At 40.6% G+C, this 15,835-nt stretch overlaps 1 protein-coding gene across 1 annotated transcript in view; it reads left to right on the plus strand.

Annotated features, from left to right (window-relative positions):
• Cct6b (chaperonin containing TCP1 subunit 6B) overlaps positions 1–4,728 on the plus strand; it is a 34,716-nt gene extending 29,988 nt beyond the window's left edge. Inside the window, exons 11-14 of the mRNA XM_051179776.1 lie at positions 347–480; positions 1,768–1,870; positions 3,963–4,035; positions 4,543–4,728. Of these exons, the coding sequence (XP_051035733.1) occupies positions 347–480; positions 1,768–1,870; positions 3,963–4,035; positions 4,543–4,615 (383 nt within the window). The 3' untranslated portion in view covers positions 4,616–4,728. The remainder of the gene's footprint in view (positions 1–346; positions 481–1,767; positions 1,871–3,962; positions 4,036–4,542) is intronic.
• Positions 4,729–15,835: the final 11,107 nt, after the last annotated feature.

Genomic DNA, 15,835 nt, shown 5'->3' on the forward strand with positions numbered 1-15,835 from the left:
AGGCAGTGTTAGGATCCCTGGACTTGAGTTACAGGTACTTGTGAGCTGCCTGATGTGGCGTCTGAGAACCATCTCACTGGCCCCAGAGATCCTACTTTTATTTTCCCGAGGATAAACATGAAACAAACTATTTGTGGCCAGTGTTTGCACTGTGCTTAATTATTTGATTTTAGAATGCTTTATGGAGAAACCTAGTAATTTCTGAACTGTGGAATTTATTTTATTCTAAACATATTCAAAACATTCCAGAGGTAGTCAAGTAATTAAACACGCTTGCCTTTGTAGCTAGTTGCTTTTCTTTGTCCCTTTCCTTGCTTGACATCTTTCCGTAATTTCCCTCTGGCAGGCTGTGTGGTTCCAGGGGCTGGAGCAGTTGAAGTTGCAATAGCAGAGGCTCTTGTTAACTATAAGCACCGTGTGCAGGGAAGAGCTCGCCTTGGAATCCAAGCCTTTGCTGATGCCTTACTTATTATCCCGAAGGTACAACTGTCTCCTGGCCAGATAACAACCTGCTACACTGAAAGATCTTTGATTACAAATTGCCCATCTTGCCCAGCAGTTTGCAGAGCTGGAAATGGGCTTATTTGCATTTCCTGTTGTGTTAAATATTTTACAAACCCAGCAGAGAAACTGTGGGGACGGAAGCTTACAGTGCTCTGGGGGACCCCAGGAAGCAGTCAGGTTTTCCCTGGTTCAAAAGCTCCTTCAGAAAGTTCATTACTAACCAATCCTAATGCATAGTTTGGAATTTAAGTTTTGGTAGATATTTTTAGTATAGATTCTTGTTTTGTTGGTGGCATCCAACATGGTATTACTTTAAATTGTGGAAAGAGAAGGACTTCAAAATGTTTAGTGTCCCCAAATACTACTGGTCTGAATTTGTTGTAATTTCTAGACAAGGAGAGAGGTAGCGTGAGGACAGAGAGCTGTCCTTCCTTCCTCTTTGCCTTCTGTTAGTTGTCATCCACATAGAAATATAGAGAGCTGTTTCAAGCATGCTATTCCCATGAATTAAATCATTATCAACAATTCTAGCAAAGACTTAAATAATTTATATCAGAATTATTCATAATTTGTGGGTTGTTTGTGAATCAGATATCTATTTTTTCTTTCCTCCAAGCAGCAAAGTCATTAAGTAATGATGTTGTTGACGTGAATTGGTGGCCCTGGCACACAGTGGTCTCTTTCTCCATCAGCTGGGCTGGTGTGGAGTACAAGCATCTCCATCCAGTGCTGCATCTCATGGCTCTCCTTTGAAGCCGAGGGACACAGAGTGCTGCGGATGCCTTGCTTCTCTCTAGCAAGTGCTGGGAAGAACAGGAGGGCATGCTGCTCAAGAGGCCAGGGGAAGCAAGACTGATCTTAAATCTTTCATAAGGAAAGAAATAAGCTGGATGTGCCTAATGCCAGCACTTGGGAGGTGAAGCAGGAGGACTGGGAGCTTAAGGTGTTTCCTGTTACATAAGGGGAGAAGGGGTTTGAGGCTAACCTGAACTACATGAGACCTTGCCTAAAAAATATGTGGGAATGGGGAAGTCTGGTCCTTAGAACTTAGGGTTCTGTTCACAAGGGGGACTGTTCAAATATAAAATGTGCCAGGTAGAGAAAGCAATAATGTGGTTTAGGCTAGGAATAGGATTCTTCTAAAGGAGATGAGTGCTGTGTTGTGGTTTTTACAAGACTAAAGAGCAGGACCTAACTTTTGTAGTTGATTTTCAAATGCATATGTGAAGGCATTTCACAGGTCCTTATTGTTTTTTCATGAAGGTTCTTGCTCAGAATTCTGGTTATGACCTGCAGGAAACACTGATAAAAATTCAGACTGAACATGCAGAATCAAAAGAGCTCGTGGGCATTGACCTGAATACAGGTAAGAAGCTGAAGGAAAACCAGCGTCACCCACATCTTACAACAGAGAGTGGTAGGTTGGGACATTTTGTTACATCAATCTTGATTGCATCCAGCTTACTCCAAAAAATACTGAATTTGTTTAGGTGTTTTGCACAGTGTGCATGCAGTACCTATGGAGGTCAGAAGAGAGCATCAGACCCTCTGGAACTGGCCCTGAACCTGGGTCCTCTGCAAGAGTAACAAGTACTCTTAACTGGTGAAAGATCTCACCAGCTCTGAAACAGAACAATTTTTAAGTGTGGGTTCTGGGTACCAAGCTCAGACTCGGTCCTTAGGTTTGTACAATAGACAATGACTGAACTATCCATGTCTTTGGTCCTCTCTGCCCTGCCGATGTTTAAAAAGATACACTTACGGAGTGCTTATTATTTGAATTCATACTGGCAAAACAGAGCTTCCCTTATAGTGAGTGAAAACAGGCAGTAAATAACAACCTTAGCCAATAAATTATTTAACATCTAAGAACAATAAAATTGATAAAAAAAGACCAAAGTAAGGATGATCATGAATGCTAATTAACAAGGAGAGGGAAGGGATAAAAATTTAGAACATTTGCACAGTATAAACCAGGAGAATGTCTACTGAAGAAGTTAGCCATGGGGTATGGTAGCATTAAGTGCTCTCTTGGGAGCGGGAGCAGCCAGTGGGGAAGGAAGGAGGTAAGAGAGATGATAGGTCAGATTATACAGTGGCATGTGGGCTAGTCTGAGGACTTCAACTTTTGTTTTTTAAGTCCTTGCAGTGGAATAGGGAGCAATTCTGGGCAGAAATTTGACATAGTCTATTATCGTGGAAAAATAAGGATCAGAGAAAACAGATAGGCTGAATAGATGTTTATTCAGGGAGAAATAACTTACAACAGAGATAGATGACCACCGGCAGGTTCCAGTCCCAAGGATGCCTCTGGATGCCCTGTCCCCATCCCCAGTGGGCGTGGTCAGTGCAACAGGTGGGGACAGAGTGAATGTATCACTACAGTCTATGTTTAAAAGGGTCACCCCGAGCACTCTCCACTCTGGAGAGGAGTTAGGAGAACAATTAGTAGGTTAGAATTGCACTAACTGTTGGAGATGACTAGATAGAGCTGGTTGTGGACTGAGGAACTGTTCAGTTTTGGCAAAGTCCAGTTTGAAGTACTTACGGTTTTTTTGGGGGGAAGTGGTTCAATATATTGAGCTCAAGAAAAAGATAATGTGTTGTGGGTAAGAGAGTTACCAGGATGTAGATAGCTTAAACACAGAAAACTGGACAAAACCACCTGGGAAATATGTTGTGCTAGACAGTTTTTTGTCAATGTGATATAAGCTAAAGTCATCTGAGAGGAAGGAACCTCCATAAGATCAGGTTGCAGGCAAGCCCGTAGGGCATTTTCTTAGTGATTGATTGGGGGGTGTGAGATGTGGAGGAGACCAGCCCATTGTGGGTGTGCCATCCCTGGGCTGGAGGTCCTGCATTCTATAAGAAAGCAGGCTGGGATGGGAGGGTGGGAGAGACTGCTAGAGGGAGGGAGGGAGAAGGAACTGGGATCTATATGTAAAGTTAAAAAAAAAAAAGCAGGCTGGGTAAGCCTGTAAGCAGCACTCCTCAGTGGCCTCTGCATCACCTCTTGCCTCCCTCCAGAGTCCTGCCCTATTTGAGTTCCTATCCTGACTTTTTTTTTTCTTCTTTTTTATGACAAACAGTGTAGAAGCATAAACAACCCTTTCCTCTTCAAGTTTCTTGGTTATGGTGTTCATCACAGCAATAGTAACCCTGACTGAGACATATGTATAATGAGAGAATAGAAAAGTCTTAGATTGGATGTGGTTTCCACCAGAGAAAAAGAAAGGGCAGTGTGGTGCCTGGAAGCTGAGAAGGAGTTGTTAGAAGGTGCGATGAGCTGTCAAGCAGGATATAAGGCTGGCCACAGCTCACAGGACTTAGCATAGACGTCATTGGTGACCTTGATAAAAGTAGTTCTGTAAGAGATTAAATATTGTTAGAATCCTCCAGTCAACATTGATAGGGTATGTCCAGATTGCTGTATTAAGTGGTTTGTTTTTATTTTGCAGGTGAGCCGATGGTAGCAGCAGAAGCAGGAATTTGGGATAATTATTGCGTGAAAAAACATCTTCTTCACTCATGGTAAATTGGCAATGAAGAGAAAGCTCTTTAGGGATAAAATTGATAACTTTGAACATTTGCTGTAATTTTTTGTTTTGAAAACATTGTATGAAGTATATGACAACTGTAGTTCCTTGCTACTGAGACTAGCCTTGTCCTCTTGTAGTCAGCCCCCTAAGCATTGATTGTATTTGCAGCAGGAAAAGCAGGAAAAACTCACCTAACCCTCACTGCTTGATCAGGAAGGGGAGGCAGGAAGTACTGCAAGAGTACTGTCTATAGCAGGGAGGAGCAGTGACATATGAAAATTAGGTGTAGCTTTGCTGGGTATGAATTAGCCTTCCACCAAGTCAACAAAACAGTCAAAATTACAATGCGAGGAGGGGTGCTTCGTTCATAACATCTTTGTTTCATAAACTCCCACACCAACATAACCAAAGAAAAAAGTGCCCCATGCTGCTGAAGATTGCTGGGGAGACACAGGCATACGTTAAGAGGCTCGACTCACTCTCATCTTTTCATCCTTAGCACAGTGATTGCCACCAACATTCTCCTGGTTGATGAAATTATGCGAGCTGGGATGTCTTCTCTCAGAGACTGATTGAATTCAAAATCAATTCATCTGGAAGACAAGATATCATGCATGTCATATCCAACACCGTCTTGTGGCCTTAACAGTTACAAAATAAATGTGGTGTGTATCTTTTGGTCTCAGCTGTTTCAAAAACACTTAATCAGAGTATAAAGAACACACAAATTTTCCCAGTACAAGAATAGTAATGGTAATATTTTCTGAGTCTTAACTCCCCACCCTATAATATATGTTATTTCAGTTTTCATAAAATAAAATGTGTCACGATGCCTCTACCTTCCGGGCACAGGTTTTAGAGTATACAAGTCAATTTCCAGTTTATCAGAGATCATAAACATAGTAAGATAAATGTTCTCTTTTCTTTCCAAAGTCCTTCGGTAATTTCCTGCTGCCACTCTCGTACAAATGTGGTATCACTTGTAATATAGGTTTCTCACTCACAATCCCGAGTCCAACCTATTTAGTGTATAGTTTGTTACAGTTTCCTTAGCCTTTAAAAATGTGGGCAGGGTACGGCCATGTAACTTGGGCTGGAATTTAGAATCCTCCTGCCTCAGTTTCTTCTCAGCAACTCTGCCCTGACTCAGACAGCCCTGAGCAGACATCAAGGCAGTCAGTCCGTCTGGAAAGGCAGCGCTCATTAGCATGGCTCTAGGAGAACACTGCTTTTGGTTCAAGCATAGCTGGTCTGTAGATATACAGTACTGATACCCATTATTTTTTAAAGCGCTACAGCTAATTTGTCATACCTACCATTGGTACCTTCCTTGTCTATGCTTTTTTTTTTTTTTTTTTTTTTTTTTTTTTTTGCATGGATTCAAGTTGAGAAGATATTGAAATGTCTCAGGTGCATTCGTGGAATTGTTTATAGCATTAGGATAAGGTTCCTTTGGCCATTTCACTGCTTGGCTGGAAAATCTACAATTTTATAGGCTGTTTTATTTTACTTATTGTGTTTGTTGACATCTCTTTAAGTCGGTAAGCAGTGCTTCTAAACATTCTTGCATGATGGTTCCTTGCAAGACACACTTCTATTTAGTTTACTTCTTATATTTTAAGTTTCCATTGTCACCATACCATGTGCATCAAAACTTTTTTTTTGTGTGAAGATTTTCAAGAAAGAGTCTTACACTGTAGCCCAGGTTGAACTTGAACTCTCAGCACTTTCCTACTTATCCTCCCAAGTTTTGGGATTATAGACATGAGCCAACATGCTTTGAAGTTTCTTTTAAAAAGCAACATGTAGATGTGAAGACAGAGTACCCAGGAAAGTACTTTCCTCACAAGCATGGAGCTCTGAGTTCAGTCCCCATGGGAAATACCTGTGCTGGTTATCCCAGCATCAGTGAGACGAGGCTGAGGAGGAGGATTCTGGGGCTTGCTGCTTCCAGGCCAATGAGACAGCCTCTCTCAAAGGGAAGTGGGCAGTATTCTGAAAGGTAGCAGCTGAGGTTGTCCTATGGCTTCCACTTGTATGTGCAAACACTTGTGCCTTTGTACACATACGTGGACACACCATGCTCGCCTATCTAGCCTCCATAGATGTAGTCTTTGACTTTCATACACTGACTTTTTAAGCTTCTTATATATGTGCACATACCTGTGATGATATAAAGCATTCTCCCTAAGGCTTTAATCCATAAATAGGTTGTCCTGTAAATATATATATTTTACTGCCTTTATTTCCCGCTAAGTGGTTTTGAGATTTATTCATTTATTTTAACAACTTTGGAGTGCCCTAGTACATGTTAATGGACTTTTTGGATATTTCTATTCTATATAACTTTAATCACATGGTAAAGTTCTTTGTATATCTCTTCTGGGAAACAAAGTGTCAGAGTTTAGTCTCCATCTTATATTTACTAATTAGCTTCACAAGTTTCTTAATCTCTGCAACACATAATATATAAATTCCCTGTTTCTACAGTCTCAAAGTCCTAATCTTAATTTTCTCCATGTAAAGGGTAATGGTTGTATCTTATACCTGGAAACTGCCTTGGTCACTAGTGCAACTGAACATGTTTTTCATGAACTCTTGGCCATTTTTTTTTAAAAATTATCATTAATAGTGGTGTGTGTGTGTGTGTGTGTGTGTGTGTGTAAAATCTGATGTTCTACCTTAAGAAATTCCTCTCTGCTTTAATAAAGATGTTACATATATTTTACCATTTTTTTCACATTTGCTTTTGTGTATGACATGGTGTGGCTCTAAATACTTAACATGCTGCCAACCAAGTGCTCTCATGCCCACTTACATGTCATAACACCTCCGAGGTAAACCAAGGTTCCTTGTGTTCCATTAGGCTGGTCACATTTTCTTTTGCAATTTATTTATTAGCGTGTGCGTGCTACAGCATACATGTGGAGGACAGAGGACAACTTGTGGAGTCAGTTCTGTCCTCCCACTGTGTGGGTTCTGAGGATCAAGCTCAGGTCATCAGGCCTGGCAGCAGGTGTCCTTAACCACTGAGACATCCCCTTGACCTTGATCAAGTTTTCATGATTTGAGAGAGTACCACATACTGAGGAATCTAAGTTTGTTTGGTTTAAATCTCTTGCTCCACTATTCTGTCAGATTGTTATCATGTCATTACCACATTGTTTTAATCTTTAAAACTTCATAAAAAGTCTTAAAAACCTATTAGTGTGGCTGTTCGTGGTTCTGATCTTCTCTCCCACACTTAGTTTTACCATGAGCTCACTGAGAGACTTATATTTATTAGGACTGAAATGATTTTTTTCCCAGGTAGAATGGACAGTTGTAAATAGCTTGTATAACTTCATTTATATCTTCCTCATACTCCATGTTTTTATTAATTAGTCAACGTTTTGCTTTTAACTTTTAAATGTTTCCTATAAAATGCATTACTTTTGGCTAGATTTGTTCCTGTGTATTTTGTCTAAAAAAATTTATGAATAAGACCTTTTGTGAGAGTTATATTTTTAAATTGTTTGTTGCTTCCCTGTAAATCCTCTATAGTTTTTTTTTTTTTTTAGGGGGGTGTAAAGGGCTAGAGAGGTAGGTTGTTTTTTGTTTTTGTCTTTTAAATATTGGATTCTGGGAACCAGTGTTTATCTCTAGTGCATGAAAGGGCTTTTGGAGCACATTCCCTATGGAGCGATACTCTCTCAGCCTAGATACAGGGGGAGGGCCTTGGTCCTGCCCCAAATTATGTGACAGACTTTGATGATCCCTCATGGGAGACCTCACCCTCTCTGAGGAAGGAATGGGGGTGGGATGGGGAGAGGGTGGGGGGAATTGGAGGACTGGAGGGAGAGGGAACTGGTATTGATATGTAAAATAAGGTTGTTTTAATTTAAAGAAAAAATTAATAAAAAATAATGGATTCTGTATTTTGCAACTTTACTGGGTTCTCTCGTTAGTACAATCATGTTTAGCCCTCCACCCCATTCCGATTCTTATATTAGTATCAACTGTTTCTGTGTCATGCTGATCTGGTAAACCCCTTTCATGTATTCTTGTATAGAGGTAACTACAACAGTCATCTTTATCTTATTCTTTGCCTTCAGAGAATGCTTTTGCTTCCTTCTCTTCTGTGCTGGCTACTTTATGTCAACTTGACACAGAATGAAGTCATCAGGGAAGAGCCTCAATTGGGAAGCTGCCTCCATTAGATGAGGCTTCAGGCAAGCCTGCAAGGAATTTTCCTAATTGGTGATTGATGGGGGAGGGCCCAGCCCGTTATAGGTGGTGCCCTCCCTAGGCTGGTGGTCCCAGGTTCTATAAGAAAGCAGGCAGAGCCAGCGATGAAGAGCAAGTCAGTAAGCAGCACTCCTCCATGGCCTCTGCCTCAGCCCCTGCCTCCAGGTTCCTGCCCTGCTTGAGTTCCTGTCCTGACTTCCTTCAGTGATGGACTACAGTGTGGAAGTGCAAGCCTAATAAACCTTTTTCTCCTCAACTTGCTTTTTGTTCACAGTGTTTCAGCACAGCAATAGAAACCTTCGCTAAGGTATCTTCCTCCCTCTACTTTTTATGTGAGATATTGGCAGGTAGCTATAGAAGGTTAAATCTGTTCCTTTCTGGGTTTTGTTGAGAGATGTGCTTTTTGTTGTTTTTTGTTTGTTTGCTTTTTTGTTGTTTGTTTAAGTGATTTTCTCCATATGTTGAGATGTTTTTGCTTTAATGTGGTAATGTGGTCACCTATTTTAATAGTTTTTTTTTTTTTTTTTTTTTAAGACAGGTTTTACTATATAGCCCTGGCTGGTCTGAAACTGGCTATGTAGACCAGGCTGGCCTTGAACTCAGATCTGTCTGCCTCTACCTCTGAAATGCTAAGATTAAGGGCATATGCCATCACATCTGGTCCTTTTTGTTTGTTTGTTTTATGGTTTTTTTCAAGACAGGGTTTCTCTGTGCAACAGCCCTGGCTGTCATAGAACTCACTTTGTAGACCAGGCTGGCCTTGAACTCACTGAGATCCACCTGCCTCTGCCTCCCAAGTGCAGGGAGGCACTCCCGGCCATCTGGCCTATTTTAATGCATTTGTAAACTATTTTTTCATTCCTGAGATGAGCCCTATATGTTATGACATAGCATATTCATCAGTGTGACATGCATATTTTTCATACTTCAACATTTCTGTAATTAAGATATGCTTTACTGACAATAGCATCTACTAATTTCTCTGGCTTAAACTCAGTCACTTGTAATCCCTGATACACATCTTACAGACCATTTGAAGAAGGAACATGAATCTTGGTTGGCCAAAGCCTTATTGTTGTTATTTCCTAGCAAGTCAAAGAAATCTTTAGCATCAAAACTTAGAGAATGTGTGTGGGCTTAGTGGGAAACACTCTGGAGACACAGTAGGTGTTAGTATTTAGGCATCTGTCCTTGGGGTTCTGACAGGATATGCCCTCAGCCGCAGCCACTAAGAGCACCAACTGTGCACATTCATTATGTTCCTTTTTAAAACAGCCTGTACCACCTCCCTCCCTCCCTCCCTTCCTCCCTCCTTCCCTCCTTCCTTCCTCCCCTCTCTCCCCCTGCCTCTCTCTCTCCCTGCCTCTCTCTTCTCTTCTGTTTCTCTTGTCCCCAGAAGCAAGTCTCCCCTCTCCCCTCCTTCATTTCCCATTCACTTTCCCCCAATTAAAAAAAAAAAAAACCTCCACACAAGCTCTCTGCTGCTTGGTGTTTTTCTCTCAAATGCCAGTTTTTAAAATTACAACAGTAGGACTCCTAGGAAGTCTCTAGTTACCACCTCTTGACCCCAGGAATGATACCAACTGTGCTGAATGACTTAGAAGAGTTGGACTGTATATAGGAAGTTTGAAGAGTACCTTCTTTATCTTGCCTATGTTTTATTTATCATGAATTCCTTGACAGTGATCTATTGCAAAAATCTGTATAAACAAGTCTAAAATAAGTTCCTCTGGTAAGTATAAATAAAACGTATGAGTGTCAAGAAAGCATTGTCATGGTCGAAGTGACAATATATTTTGCTCTTAGTATATAAGGGGATGGTACATATCTGAACTCAATTCTGATATTTATTTAGAAAGGTTTTTGGGGGATGCCTATTTATTGGGTTGACAACACAAACAGCAGCAAACTTCCCGTTGCCACAGGCAGACACATCTAGGTCTCAAATGTGCTCAGTGCAGCACTGGCTTACACTTGGCTTGTTTTTCCAGTAGAAGTTTGGTGTCAGCGGCACGTCAGGCTTCCAGCCTGAGCTATGCAGGGAGCCTCTTTGTCTTTGCTGTGGCACAGTTTGAGTCATAATGATGAAGGGTTATCTATTTCTTGAAAGCTTGGACCGGTCTAGTAGTTTCTTAAATGGCAAATAGAGGTCTAACTCAATTTTCTTTATTGCTTGAGGTCTCAGATTTTCTGTCATTTTGAGTCTGTTTTTGGTAATTTACATTTTTTACAGAAATCCTTGATTTTTTCCCCTTAAAGTTTGTTTTGTGTTGTTCTATATGTGTCATGTCTTTTGATGAGGGGATTGAGACAGGAACCTTTTTATTTGTATTTGTTACATGCTTAAAATTGAATCCTGAACCTAGTGCATGCTCAGCAAATACTCTGCCACTGAGCTACATCCCTAGACCCAGATAATGTCTTTCTTAAGTAGAGGTTTTGGTTAAGTTTTCTGTTATTACTGGCATGTTGAATTTATTTCTAACATTTTATTTATTTTTTTTACTTACATTTATAAACTTTCCTCCCTTTCATTATCTTTTTTAAAAATTATAATAGCATTGGGGGACACACGGTGAGTATGTGGAAGTCAGAGGATAACTTGGTGGCCTTGGTTCTCTGTTGCCGCAGCTGCATGACGAGTTCCCTTAACCAGCCGAGCCATCTTTCTGCCCTACCCCACTCCTTTCACTGTCTTTCCTTGTGTTCAGTTTTGTCCAGTGCTCCTCTTTCTCCTCTGCTGGCTTGAAAAATGATACATCCAGACACTGAACTCCTCCTGTCCGCTCTTTCTGACTCACTTTTATCCCTTTCTATTAAATATCCAGTGCCAGTTAGGCAGACCATCTCTGTCCTCCTTTCTTCCCATTTCTATTTTCTTCTTTCTTTCTCTATTCTGCTTTCACTTTCCTTTTGATCGACCTTCCCAGGGAATGTGAGACTATTTTGGGGGAGGTTTCTGTACCTCAGCCTCTAGAGAGGCTGACTGTTTAGTTTACTTAACTGATTTATTTGCCTCTTTTAATTTGTAATTCTCCCTTTAGCCAAGGACATCCCCTCTTCCCCTGACCCCACTCCCATCCATATAAATCACCCAGAACACATGAGGTCTGTGAGGGCACCATGAAAAGATGGAATTTATGAACCATGGGCATTGATGTATAATTTCACACTAAAGGAACAGAAAAAGTTCAATAAGATCATAGGAAAAAAAAACTGACCAAATTTAGGGGTAGAAATGCCCATCCATGTAAAGAAGACACATGGAACACCCAATACGCAAGACTAGAAAAGAGCCCCATGTCATACTGTAGTTAAAAACACTAAATTTAAAGATCAAAGAAACCATACTGAAAGCAGCAAAAGAAAAACAAATCATGTGTAAAGACAGGCCCATCAAAATAACAGCAGAATTCTCAACAAAATCCCTAGAAGTCAGGAGGGTTTGGAATAATGTCTTTCAAGATCTGAAAGACAACTGCCACCTAGACTACTATACCTAGCAAAACTATCATAACTGAAAATGAAAGAAAAACTTTAAACAAAACAGACTACAAGAACTGATGATCAGTAGGATAACTCTACAGAAGATACTTGTAAGAATTACACAGATGAGGTGACAGGAAAGAATAAATCACCCTACACTGGTAGTTAAGTAAATGAATAGTAAAAAACAAAATACTGGGCTGGGGAGGTGGTTCATCAGGAAAGAGCACTTGTTATTGCAGAGGACCCAGTTTTAATTCCCAGAACCCACATGGTGGCTCACAATCATATGTACCTCACTGATCTCCATGGGCACCAGTAGAATTTATTGCTCTGGCAGACGACCTTAGTTTGGTTCCGAGAAGCAATATTGGGTGACTCACAAATAGTCAAAAACTCTTAATTCCAGGAATCTGAAACTACCTTCTTGCCCAACCAGCATTATAGTCATGTACACAAATCCATTGCACACACACACACACACACACACACACACACACACACACACAATATTTAAAAAGTCTTAAACAGCCAAACATAGCAAAACAGTAAGAATTAATTAAATACACAGCTTTCGATTCCTGACTATAAGTGGTCTCAATTCTCCAATCAAAAGACATGTACTAAAAGACTGATTTAAAAAGGAGGATTTGGGGCTGGCAAAATGGCTCAGTGATTAGAGATGACCTGAGTTGATTCCCCAGGACACACGTGGTGGAAGGACAGAACTGATTCCCTCAGGTTGTTCTTTAACCTTCATATGCTTAACATGGCACACACAAAATAGGAAAATACATAGATGTGAAGGTGACTCAGTAGTACTGGTTGCTTTTCCAGAAAACTGGAGTTCAATCCCCAGCATCCACATGGTGGCTCATAACTGTTTAAGGGGATCCAATGCTCTCTTTGGGCCTCTGGGCACCAGGTATGCACATGGTGCAAAGCCATACATGATGGCTATCTTAGTTCTTAGTTTTCAATTGCTGTGAAGGGACACCAGAACATATAAAGAGCAACTTATAAAGGAAAGCATTTAATTGGGAGCTTGCTCACAGTTTCAGAGGGGGAGTCTGTGATCATCATGGCAGGAAGCACAGCAGCAGTCAGGCAGGCATGGTGCTGGAGCAGTAGCTGAGATCTTACATCCAGAGGAAGAGAGAGCCACTGTGCCTGGCTGGGGCTTTTGAAATCTCAAAGCCCATTGCTACTGACCCGTCTCTAACAAAGCCACATTTCCTAATCCTTCCCCAAACTGTTCCACAAAACCTTCAAATATATGAAGCTATGGGAGCCATCCTCATTCAAACCACCACCCAGGCAAAACACCCATGTACATAAAAAAGATTTTAAAATGTGGAACAAACCAGGATTCATCCATTTGCTGCCTCCAAGTTATGTACTTTGCTGTCAAAGTCAGATAGGTGAAACCTAGGGGTGAAATGATGGAAACAGTCATTCCAAGCAAACTGAATCAGAAGACAACAGGTGCCACTGTTCTAATATTTGATATGATAGACTCCAAACCAAAGTTAGAGATAAAGAAGGTCCTTTCATACTTATCAATGGTATAGTCCATCAAAAGGATGTTACAATCCTAAGCACACTCAACAAACATGGGTGCATCCAGTTTAATAAAACAAGGGTAAAGGTAAGGACACAGATATCAACCCCAGCATAACCTTATGGATGATGTCACCCATTTTCACCAACAGTCAGGCCTGAGGAAATGACAGGTCAAATGGACCTCATAAACAGTTACATAGAATTCTACTGTAAAAATACAAAATACATTCTTGGCAGCCCATTGAAGTTTCTCTAAAATAGACCACACAATAAGATACAAATCAAGTCTCAATAAGTACAGGAAAATTGAAATAATTCCTTGTAATTTATCTGACCACAATGGGCTAAAACTAAAAATCCACTTCAAGAGAAATTATGGAACACACACAAACTCATGGGTATTGAGTAATACTCCATCAAGTAACATGTCACTGGAGGAATCAAGAAGGAAATAGAAATTTCTAGAATTGAATGAAAATACAACATACAAAAACCCATGTTACAAGGAAAGCAGCCCTAAGAGGGAGGTTTACAGCTACACATGCTTATATTAAAAGCCCAAATAAAATTTAAACAACAGTGCACCTTAGGGTCCTGAAAAACAAGAATAATCCAATTCCCAAAGCAATAGAAAAAAATAGCATAGGAGGTATGTGTGGCAGGGAATACGTTCAGTGCACTAGATACACATATATACATATGCACACACTTATGTAAAAGTGTCATGTGTCACAGTACTGTGTATAATGAATATTCACAACTGCAATAATTGAAACTTGCATACTTGACAGTTGGGTATATAATTTTCTGTTCTTCCCAAGAGCTCTTTAAAATTTTAAAAAATAAAAAAAAATAGTTTTCTTTTTGTGATGAATGCATACTTATTAGAGGCAATGCATATGTGTACTTGCCTGTGTGCCTGCTGTGTGTGTGTGTGTGTGTGTGTGTGTGTGTGTGTGTGTGTATGTGTTGCTGGAACTCAGACCCAGGGCCTATGTGCATACTGGGCATATGTTCTACTTCTGACAAAACTCCCCATTGAGACAAACTCCTAACCCTTCTTTTAAGTATGTTATTTAAAACTTTCTAATTAGTGGGCTGGAGAGATAGCTCAGCAGTTAAAAGCACTGGCTGTTCTTTCAGAGGTCCTGAGTTCAATTCTCAGCAACCACATGGTGGCTCACAACCACCTGTACTGAGATCTGGTGCTCTCTTCTGGCCTTCAGGGACACATGCAGGCAGAATATTGCATATACATAATAAATAAATAAATAAATAAATAAATAAATAAATAAATATTTAACAAAATTAAATTAGGTGTGAGTATTTTTTCTGCATGTATACATGTGTATCACTTAAATGCTTGGTGCCCATGGAGGACAGAAGAGGGTGCTAGATCCCCTGAAACTGGAGTTGTGGATGATTGTGAACCACATGTGGCTGCTGGGAATTGAACCAGGGTCCTTTGCAAGAACAAGTAGTTCTTAACTGCTGAGTCATCTCTCCAGCCCCCTGAAATGTGTTCTTAATCAGTGTTTAGACCTCTACCTCTGTTTACTCCTGCGTTCACGGCTATTGGCCTTACTGCTGTCCTGCTGCTGTCTTCTTCCTTTTGGGGTCCCTTTGATACTGCAGCTTCCTTCCTCAGCCCAGCAGTGCGGCTGTGGTAGGAGTGCCCTGTGTGTCCGTCAGAATGTCACCATTGCCCTTTTTTGTCTGCCGGTAATTTACCTGAATAGCGAACTCTCACTTTGTTGTTTTCCTCAGCATTTTGAACACATGGTCCCACTGTTCTCTGCTACCACTTTCTTTGTTCTTTGATACACATTTCCAAATCCCCACCTACAGGAACCTGTTCTGATGCAGTCAAGCATGGCATAGCCCTCACGCTTCAGTTTCTAGCTACAGGCTGAGCAGAGCTTTCAGTCCTTTTGTTTAGAAACAACAAATGGAATGGCGGATCACGTGGTCATTTAATTATTTTTTTTTGTTTGTTTGTTTTTGGCATTGTCATACATTTTACAGGTCCAGCTGTGATGGGCAAGGAGCCCAGGTCCCTGTAAGTCCTCACCAACAGTTACTTCTGGCCACAGCCATCTTAATAGATGGGGAATGGCATCTCATTATGAGCTGTCTGTCTTCCGTAGCATTTTTATGTCTGTAAATTGGGGTGAGGTGGCGGTACTCCACGTCAGGAAGAGTTGCTGTGCATTGGGACTGCCAGACCTCTGTATTTTTAATGTAATTTGTCTAACTCATTTTTTCTATCTTTTGGAGAGTATCCAACTTATAAGTACATAAAAAATTCATGACAGTTCTCTTAAAAATAAAAAAAGCCTTTATCCTAAGATTGTTTTATAAATCTCCTGGTTTCTGTTAAAGTATCATGGAGCAGAGAATCGTTATCCCCCATCTGCCATTCCCCTGTTTGTCTCTCACCTCTCTCTCTTTTTTCTTTTACAGTCCTTTCTGTAACAATAACTACTTCTCTGCAATCGCTTTATTGGTGCCATCAC

This window comes from Phodopus roborovskii, unplaced genomic scaffold (assembly GCF_943737965.1).
Source record: "Phodopus roborovskii unplaced genomic scaffold, PHOROB, whole genome shotgun sequence".
Lineage (NCBI taxonomy): Eukaryota > Metazoa > Chordata > Mammalia > Rodentia > Cricetidae > Phodopus > Phodopus roborovskii.